Source organism: Arachis ipaensis, chromosome B7 (genome assembly GCF_059453495.1).
Source record: "Arachis ipaensis isolate K30076 ecotype BB chromosome B7, ASM5945349v1, whole genome shotgun sequence".
In the NCBI taxonomy this organism is placed as follows: domain Eukaryota; kingdom Viridiplantae; phylum Streptophyta; class Magnoliopsida; order Fabales; family Fabaceae; genus Arachis; species Arachis ipaensis.
In genome coordinates, this window is record NC_142442.1 from 2,052,349 (window position 1) to 2,063,224 (window position 10,876).

General features: G+C 27.0%; 1 protein-coding gene across 1 annotated transcript; it reads right to left on the reverse strand.

Annotated features, from left to right (window-relative positions):
- Window positions 1-6,742: 6,742 nt before the first annotated feature.
- Window positions 6,743-9,014, reverse strand: LOC107609615 (putative serine/threonine-protein kinase WNK11). The gene is made up of 3 exons (XM_016311626.3): window positions 8,855-9,014; window positions 7,965-8,468; window positions 6,743-7,444 (listed from the first exon to the last, which is right to left on the reverse strand). Exons 1-3 carry the CDS (start codon window positions 8,855-8,857, stop codon window positions 7,052-7,054), a joined length of 900 nt encoding a protein of 299 aa, XP_016167112.1. The 5' UTR covers window positions 8,858-9,014; the 3' UTR covers window positions 6,743-7,051.
- Between the last annotated feature and the right edge of the window lie 1,862 nt (window positions 9,015-10,876).

Consider the following 10,876-nt stretch of genomic DNA (forward strand, 5'->3'; position numbering starts at 1 on the left):
TAAAAATAATAATTTTTTTCTTGATGTGCATGTTAAGTAATTTTATTGATCAATTAAAAAAAATTAAGACAAAGTATTAAAAGTTTTTGTTCAAATTATCAAAATTTAATGTTAGTAGCCTTAAAAAATAGTATCAAAATATATTATTTTTAACTGATATAATAAAAATAGTATATTATTGTAAATTTTTAACTAATAATTATAAATTTAAATTACAATTTAATATAATACCTTAGAATAGAAGATTGTCACTACTTTTCATATTTGACTGCAGTTTTATGTTTGTTTTATTGTGCACATTAGTTAAACTATGTTTTATTATTTCATATTGTATGTTTTGAAATAATGTGATTGTACTATAAGAATGATATTAGTTTTTATAACTAATGCGAATCTTCTTACTATTTTGTTTGTTATTTAAATACTATCCATAAAAAGTAATTACTTAAAGTAAAACACTATATAAAAGAAAATAAAAAAAACTTTTAAATTTATCATTCTGGTTTATTTCTTAATTATCACTTGATATTACTCAAATTTAATAGGTTGATAGTGGTGATTCTTTTTTATTAGTTACAAAATTTCAACTCTCTCTCTCTTAATTTTATTAAATAATTTTTTTAGGTCAGAATATTTTTAACTTTCTCTATAATAAGTATTTTTTAAATTATCTAATACATATAATGTCACATCTTTTCATTTTATCTTGAAAGTTTCATATTTTTTTGAGTAAAGTATCATTTTTATCTCCAACGTTTGGGGTAAGTTCCAAAGTTGTCCCTAACTTCAAAATTGACTCAATATTATCGTGCCGTTAGAGATTCGTTAACAGAATTGACGGCGGGACAAAATTAAAATGATTTTGAAATATTAGGGACTTAAATAGGACGAAAACGTTGGGGACAAAAAGCGATATATAAAAATAAATTTTAGTTTTATCCTTCAATAATATTAATTTTTTACTGTATATAGTATTCAATTAATTTTTAATCATATCTAAGTAAATTACACTTAATCACATTGCTTTCATTCTAAATAAATTTACTTTTTTATAATTTTATATTTAAAGTTATAAGTTAATATGAAAATATAAAAAAATTATTTAAAATGAAAGTAGTGTGAAAAATTAATTAAGGAATTTTAAAGTTAAATTATATTTTTTCTACTTATTTTATTTTATTTTGATTATCTAAATTAGCATGTATATTATCTACTTATTTTCTATTATTTATGCAATATTCTTATAGAGATGAAATGTGAGTATGTAATCAAAAATTATTTTTCAAAATTAAACTTATCTATTCATAAGTACGTTATGTTACCGAGAAAAAATATATTATTATCCTCAAGCTTGTGTGAAATATAAACATAATAATAAAGTTGTAATTTGAATATGTAAAGAACCTAAAATAAAAATAATTTTATACATGAATAAAGAAGTAATATAATTTGTTATTTTAAATTTAAAAAAAATAACAAAGTAAGTATTGATTGAAAAATCTCAAAATAATTATAGTAAAATAATCAAATGTTACCATGTCTTAAATAAACATAAAAATATTGTAGTTTGGTTGTATTTAAAAAAAATATAAAAATAGTTTTAAAAAAATGCTAGTAGTAGCAAACTCTAAGTTGAAATATTAGATTTAGTTACTTATTTAAAAAGTTTAAATTACACCTTTACAGTTTTTAACTGTTATTTATGCAAGAAAAAAATATATTAGAAAAAAAAAGCTTTGATTATTATTACAACTTGATCCTTGATATATTGGATTTTTTACTACAATTCCTTTTCTCCTTCTTGCTACATTTTTATTTTCAAATATTAGTGTCATAATCTTATCACAAAAATTAACTGCATATACGATTTTTAAAAATATAATGACAGTAAAATTAATATATTTATTTAGAAAAATTACAAAATAAATGATTAATGGTATATATCAATTAAATGATATTATAAATCATAAATTTAATTTATCATTTCATAATTTTATTTTCTAAAAATTACATGTATGCATATAATGAATTCTCTATTTATGTTGTTTAAAAGTCGAGACTAAAAATTAGAATACAATATTAAAGAGTATGTAGTGAGTACTAAACTATATAAACTAAGACTAATTTTTTTCCCTTGTCTTTATCTCTTCTAAATCTCACAAATGATAAAACAATTTATTTTTCAGTTAAAATTTGATTAAGCATACTTTTTTCTCTTTAGAAAATCGCTTCATTCTTTATTATCTATGTAAACCATATAATTGCAAAAAATGTGTATTCTATCTTCTCTCAATCTTACTTGACCATGACCTAATATAGCATAAATAAACATATTTCATACTACCTGACATCACTCACAAATTATTAAAAAAATATAATCAGTTTTTATAGTATCATTAAAAATAGAGGTTTTATAGATAATTTGTAATTGAGTTTTTGGCATGTTTAATTATGAGTCGTTTATCTTTTTACAATCTTTTGGAGTCAAAAAAATAAAAATATTTCAATACATAATTGATTTAATAAATTGGAGAAAGATACATAGAGATAAAAAAGAATTAATAAAAGTAGATGAAGACCCGAGAAAAGATAATGGAATAAGGAAGAAGACGATGTGGATGAAAAGTACAAAGTTATTCTAATAACGTGATTATAAAGTGAGAGAAATTGGTGGAAGTTTTTTTAAATCGAATAATTGACGTTAAGTGGAAAGTTAATTAGAAAGGGTAATATTGGAAAGAAATTTTAGACACCAAATCCATGTATTACCATTATATATTGTTATAGATATTACTGAGTTAAAATAATTATTTTTAATTTAAATTATAAAATAAACAGAATAATTATACTTTATAAAGTACAGTTTAAATATGAAATATTTATTATCTAATTTAAATCATTTAACTTTATTCTTTTTCTATTACCAAAACTTGATTTTGAATTATATAAAATAATCAATTTTAATTATACCAAATATCCAATTATACTAAAGATAATATTTAAAAAAAATTTAATTAATTTAAATTTCAATTATTATCAAAATTACTTATGACTCCTAATTACTTTTAAGCTTCAATATATATATATATATATATATATATATCATAAAGCTTTATTTAATTACTTTTAGTAAAATAATTTTCTTAGAATAAATTTTTTAACAAATATATTAATTTTATTTTTTCAAAAACTTAGATTGTTACAGCAAAATGAAATAAGGACTAACGTTTTTTTTTTTCACAAATTAGTAGCAACATAAAATAAGTGAGAAAAGTCTATCAGTTGTTAAGCAGTCGCTAATTCCTCACTAAATAAGCTTTTGATTAGTGACTCAATTGCGATCACTTACTTCTAAGATTTTCTCGGTTAGTTTTGGATTTGTTATAACTCTGCGACGAATTTCCAACAAGATTAGCGAGTAATTTGCTACAAAATAGATAGGATATAGCTTTTGCTTTGCAGCGAAATTGCAGTTGTCAAGTCGCTCGCTAAACTAAACTTGCGACAACTTAGCGAGAAATATATTTCGCCCGCTAATCAGCGACTTGAAATCAGCGAACAAAGTATGTCAGTTGTTAAACGGTCGCAAATTTCTCGCTACTTAGGTCCTAGGTGCTCAATATCCGTATTTCCACTTTAGCGACTAATTAGCAAGGAACACTTCCCTAATTGAATGATTTATACATTGCGACGAGTTAGCGACGACTATTTTCTGTCGCTATCCTAATTTTGAATTTGACAATATTATGCGACAAATTAGCGAGAAACTAGTTGCTCGCTAAAAATAAAAACTTTGGTGACAAATTAGCTAGGAAATTGTCCTTCGCAAAATGTATTTCAAGTCTTTGTGACGGATTAGCTAGTAACATTGTTCCTCACTAATTAGACTTTTTGCACAAAGTTTATTTAGCGACGAACTAGTGTGTGAATTGTTTCTCGCTAATTGTATATCAAACAATTGCGACGGAATAGTGACAATAATATCCCTCACTACTTTACTTTTATTCAATTGAATCCCTAAGTGATTGATTTGCTAGAACATTGTCACTCGCTAATTAATTTGTGACAAATTAGCGAGAAAATTTTTCTCGCTCTTTTTTTAGCTACAAAAGTCAATTTGCGAGAAACAAACTTACTCGTGAATCTCTCGCTAATCATTCACTTTTCTCAAGTTCGGATATTTTGTGACCGCTCATTAATTTTGTCGTTAATACCTCACTAATTTCTTGTAAGTTAGTGACGGATTAGTGACAAAAAATATTTCTCACAAAAATCCGTCGTTAATTTGTCAAATTCTTGTAGTGGTAGGATAACATTAAATCTATTTAAAATTTTTGAGACTGAAATAAAATATTTAAAATATTAAAAATCAAATTAAATTTTATTTTGAAGATTAAAATAATGTTTTATTTTATTATTTATTATATCTATATGTATTGGATTCTGTAACCATGCATCAAGTTCTGTTTAAGTCATATCGTATAAACCTGTATGTTGACACAATTTTTTCAAGTAACATATATGAACATATTTGAGCGAATAATCTTTATTATATTCCACTACCATAGGCTATATATATATGATATGACAACGAAGAAATTAATATTAATATAAGAGCCAACACATAACACCAATAACTGTTATTTAATTGAATATCTTATGGGCACCCTTCCTTAGGAATTAACTCATTTTCATGGACTACATTCTCTTATCTCCAATTTTATTTAAATGTTTGACAAATATTTTTATTTATCGAACAAACAAAAAATCATATATTAAACAAATACACAAAAATTGTACATATAATATTAGCCTAACCAAGATTCCTATAATTCAATCAAATCTAGAGGTAAAGTAGTCACAAAAAAAAAAAAAAAATTCGTTTAGGGTTTATGGTTTAGGGTTTAGAGGTGATCAAGTGAAGTAGGTGTAATGTACATTTTGGTTTGGTCTTGGTAGCCAATCGTTGCTTAGTGGGCTGAGCATCAAAGACGTGGTCACATAGCCTGCCAAAATTATTATCATGATTTTTGTCAAAAACTTGAATCACATTTTCTTTTTCTTTATAAATTGTAAGATCATCACTCACTAAAATTATCTTTATACGAAAAAAAACAAGTGAGAACTAATAAATAGTTTGATGAGATAATACTCAAAAATTGGTTCTAACCTAAATATTTTAAAATCTTTAAGTAAAATTAGAATTATAATTTTAAATGCTTTGTAAAGAACAAATTAAGGTAAAAAAAAGATTCAATTGTCACTTTTTTTTTTTAGTTGTTCACGGTATCCCTCAATTCGACAAGTCAATCACTAATCCGTCGTGAATTTGAGCTTCATTTAATGGTCTGTTGCTGTTGTTGCATGACAAGGCAAGATTCGAACCCAATACTTATTTAAACGGACAAATAAGCTGTCAGTAGAAGCTATCAATCTATTTCAACATATCATTAACCGTTATGTGACAAAAACAAATTCAGAGACTAATTTGAGTTATTAATACTAAGTTGAAAAATCAAATTGAATGTCAAAAAATTAGAGACCAGATTGAGGTGTGAGTGTAACTACAAAGGTTAATTTAAATATTAACTCATAATTTAACATATTTAACTAAATTATCATCTACAATTTTTAATTATCATATTTACGTGAAAACAATTTGAAATGAATAGTCACCAAATTGTAAATGTAGTATCACACTTTTGAGAAAAAGAAGATCGAAAGAAGAATATTAAAAAATGAAAACCAACCACCCAAGATATAGGGTTAACAAAACTTTAAAGGCAATATACATAGTGTTTATTGCTTTAAGGAGCAAAGAAATTAAAAAAAAAAACATTGGTGGCATACACACACAAATCACAAGGCCAAAGGGGGTCCATGAAATAATTTCCCAACAACATTGAGTGGGATTGCACCACTAATAAATATTCTACATATGCCCCCTTTTTAGGTTCACACATAAATCTCTTCACTATTAAGCTTAATTAGTAGCTTTATTCCCAATAGCCGTTTGTCCCACATTTTAAATTCTGAAAACAGCTCAGTTTTCTTGTGCTAGTTATCTTCTGTATGCTGTCCACAAGACACAAGTATCATCATATTGCTCAAATCATGCTAAATAATAAATACATTTGACTTTTCTTTTTCTGACTTTCAAATCATATGAAGAAAATTAATTTTTCTTTTTTTGAATTGCTTGTTTCCATACTGCTTGTGAGTTACTTGGAATATAGGGAATCACAGCTGTCCGACTGATAAGCTTTACGGTCTCTAGTCGGGCGAATGGTGAAGGGTAACTTGTAAGGACACTTCGACATTCAAATTAGAATAGATTTTAAAAGTAGAGTTTTAGGGGTGTGTATAACGTACTTGCGACTCCCTTTTATATAGGTTTGGCCATCTTATCTTATCTTAGTTAGGAGGTGGCCGATATTTGAATTTGAATGACGGTAAGGAATATATTCAGAAAAAGATGATTCGAATTTTGGGACCGAGTCATCGTTGGATTGTTGTCCGTGAGTATTTTTCTTATTTTGATTGTTTCAAGCCCTATTTTGCAAAGTTGAATATGTCAATGATAAGGTGCTTGATATTAGAAACAAACCTTTTGATTTTCCAAACCAAATTATTTTTTTCATTTCGTTGGTTTACAATGCAAAATATGTTCAATAAGTAAAATCTTAGAACTATTTGTTGGTTTACAATTGTTGTATAAACTTCTAATATGAAATATTTGAAATTTAAAAACAGAAAACTATATATCATTATAAGTAAGAAATTCCTATGTACAAAATCTATAAAATGACAACATCACCAATCAAACCTTCCCTAGGTTGAACTACTTTAAGCCATGTTCAAATTTATCAAATTTCACACCCTACCCAAAAAAAAGAGACTTGGTCTTAGCCAAGAGACAAATTGACACAGAAACTAGAAGGAAAAGGAAAAGGGGAAAAATGAATACTTTATATTAAAAAAAATAAAGTAAAGAAAAACACATGAACATTTTTTTATATCTGACATAGAACACAAAATTTAGCATGAACAATCACAAATCAGTTTCATCATTTTCATCATCTTCTTCAAGTTCATCAAAGAAAGAATCCTTAAGAAGCTCAGAAGCAGAAGGTCTTGCCCTTGGTTGAGCAATGCACCTCTCAATGAATGCCTTCACCTCTGAATCCTTAACCTTTTTCAGTGCATCTGGCCTCACACCAGAAGAAACCTTCTTGTAGATCTTTGCAACATTGTCACACTCACTATAAGGAATCTCAAGTGTCACCATCTCCAATACACACAACCCAAATGAGTATATGTCCACCAGTTCCGTGTAGTGCTCGTCGTATAGCTCCGGTGCCATGAATTCCGGCGTGCCGAGGATCGAGTGTGCTGAATGGTTCTTCTCCACAATTGCAGCCAAACCCAAGTCACCAATCTTAACCTAATAAGATTGGAACTTTGGTTATTAATTTGATACTGAGACAAAGTAATTGCACAGTTCGTGCTGATATAATCATACACCAAGAGTCCCATAAGCAAAAGAATGTTAGTTAGGTAGAAGATTAAAAATATTCAGAGATAAACCCTAGAGTGGTCTCTGAAATTAGCCGCCTACACTAAAATAGTCTTCCAGATCCCAATTGCACCAATTTCAGATACGTAATTGGTGCAATTGGAATTTCGGCGGATTATTTTAGTGCACGTGGCTGATTTCGGGACTAATTTGGGGCTAAGATACGTAATACAATAGCTTAAGGTATATAGTTTGACCATTTTTGCCAACCTAAAATGAGACACCGTGCCTTGTTGAAGTTAGATATTTAGATCCTACACATGTATAAAATCAAAGGATACTGCTCCAATTTTTTGAAAAGTTTTTATTTTTAACTTGTGAAAGACGCAATCAATGAATAATTGAAGGAAAAATAAAAAACCAGAATTTGAGGGGAAAATAGATTTACCTGGCCAACATTCCCATTGACAAAAACATTGCTGCAATTCAAGTCCCTATGGATGATGCAGGGTTCATGAGTGTGCAAATAATTCAACCCTCTAAGAATCTGCTTTGACCACTTCTTAAGTGCCTTCAATGAAACATGTCTATGCTTCTTCCTATACTCCCTCAGATTCCCACTTGTGCAAACCTCAGTGATGAAATTCAGTGTGTTCTTGTTCTCATCCTTCCAAACACTGTAGAGTGCAATGATGTTCTTGTGTGCTAAGCTTCTCAGAAGCCTCACCTCAGAGTAAAGCCTATCCACCATGGCAGGGTCATCACAGAAATTTCTCAGCTTCACTTGGTTCCATGCAACTTCTATACCTTCTTCTTGATCAAATGCACGGTACACTTTCTTCACAGCACCAGATCCTAATAGCTCTGTGTATCTACCATAGCGTCCAGTAGGGTCAACTTCAACAAATGGCTCAGCATCTTTGTCACTTGGGTCAGGATTAACACTTGGCATCTGTGACACAAAACATCAAACACCTACCACGCATCAAAAAACAAGGATCATAATAATCATAATGAGGCAATAATAAGTAATAGCCATCAAGCCATCAACATCAAATCGGTTTCAAAATCAAATATTAGCTAAAATTATTGGTGAAGATTTTTAACTTTTTTGGTGGAACAAATCCAGAATGTTATCATGCCTTGTGGGAGAAAAAGGAACAACCCCATTAAACAAAGATTCTTGCTTTACATGGAAAAGTAAACAAATTAATTTCACGATAGAATTAAAAAAACAAAAAAACAAAGAAGCATATGATAGTAGTTGACGCATTGAACAGAAAAACCATCATAATTCAGAACATAATGCATATCAAAGACTATGGTGTTGATGGTTACCATGAAAAAATTCACTGACTTGGAGCCTCAAGGGGAAAGAGGAGACGCCAAAGTCTGCAACTTTATGCAGAAAAATACTAAAAAGAGGAGAGAGAAAAAAAGGGTAAGTGGAAGAATTAGATGAAAGGAGGGAGAGAGAGAGAGAGAGAGAGAGAACAACTTGAACTGAATTTTATATTTATATATATAGAAAAGGAGGAGAGTGAGTCCAATCTAATTAATTAGGATTATTAATTATAATTCTCAAATGTTAATTTTATACAAGATTTTAATTCCTTTTTTTCAAATCTAACTTCCCTATCTAATTGATTTTGTAAAAGTATAATATCTTTTAATTAATGCAGCAGAGTAAGTAACATATTAAACTACAATTATTTTAAGTTAAATGTATATTCGAGAAAGTAGTAATCGAAATCTTATCCAAATATCTGAATTAAAATTAAACAATATATATTACTTATAAGATATTTATTTAATTATTTTTACTAATAATATTTCTTTAAAATTTAAATCAATAGCGTGAAGTTGAATTTTCTTTGTCACACGTTTTGAGTCATGCTCATAAATTGGTAGATTAATGTCATGTTTTTTCTAAGTAATGTGGGTTTTGATTTTTAAATTCTTTTTGGTGGAGTAAAGTCAAATGGAGTAACCTACGGATTAATGGTAAACAAAGGCGTTTTTTTTTTTTGGTAATTAAAATAATAAAAAAAAGTTTGAAGGTCAACGTTTTGAAGCGGCGATGGAATGAAGGGGGGCATGACATAAGCCATGTTTAGATGCTTCATAGCTTTCCAGCTATTCAGGAACAAACTACTTGCTTTCTCTTTCTTTCTTTGCCTTCTAAGAAAAATCTTTGGCATAGTTAGGAAGAAAAAGAAAAAAAAAAAAAGAAAGTTGTGGGTATTTGAATATAATCATCATCGTATCTTATATTAAGGGAATTAATTATATTATATGTACACTAAAATTATTTATTAAAATTAATTATTATATATTTATTTATAAATATATATGTTATGGTATTTAATTTATTTTAAATGTGTATTTTATATTTTAATATATATTTTATATTAGTGATTGATTTTGATATATAAATTATATTTTTGTAATTAGATAGATATAAGTATAAAAAATTAATTTTTTGGTAGCGTTTATTTTGAGATATTGGGAGACTGGGATTTAGTATTATATTTGTTGATTCAAAGAGTGGAATTAAAATTTCAGTCTCTATCTTTAAAATTTCAGTATCTTAGTACCTCCAAAAAGTAAGGACACACGAGACTGAAATTTATTATTTTTGGAAAAAGAGACAAAAACTTTAATAATATTTATACTTAAAATAATCTCATTTCAATTAATTAGTTCCAACTATATTTTTTGTGCAAATTAAATTAGAATTTTATTATTATTTCTTAAATTTATTTTAATTTCTGTCTCTGTATCTCTCTTCTAAACGCTATCTTAGTTGTTCAATACTAATTAATTTTTATTATAAAATTATTTTTTAGATATTTAAGATTAATAGAATTTAAAATTTAAAATTTAAAGTTTAAAATTTAAAATAAAAACAAATTTAAAAAAAAGAATGATATTGTTTAAAAGATATTAGCTCGCACGTTGATTTTTTTATTAGAGATTCATATTGTATTTAATAATATGCGAGTAATATCTTAAGTATAAATAAAATAATAATGATTATATTCAAAAAATATATTTGGGAAAAAATTCAAGGCTATTTCTTAAATTGAAGGTTGTCTTGATTTTGTACTTTAAAGAATCACATTCTATTGTTGTTGACAAGAATCCTGTAAAGATAAAGATATAGTAGATAGGATTTTTACCCCTTTTTCTTAAAACAAATGCTTACTTTTTTTTATTGTGTGGGATTAAAGAAAATAAAGATTTACTTAGAGGTTTTGGTTTCTCTAATTACGCTTGATTTGGTAAAATTCTATTTTTAAAATTAGTAATTAAAAATAATTTTTAATAAATACGAACAACAATAAATACGTTTAATAA

Bases quoted from the DNA above. Each gene is read 5' to 3' on its own strand.
- LOC107609615 (XM_016311626.3), bottom strand. The intron at 7,445-7,964 runs GTAAATCTATTT...CAATCTTATTAG, and splicing joins TCAATGGGAATGTTGGCCAG to GTTAAGATTGGTGACTTGGG.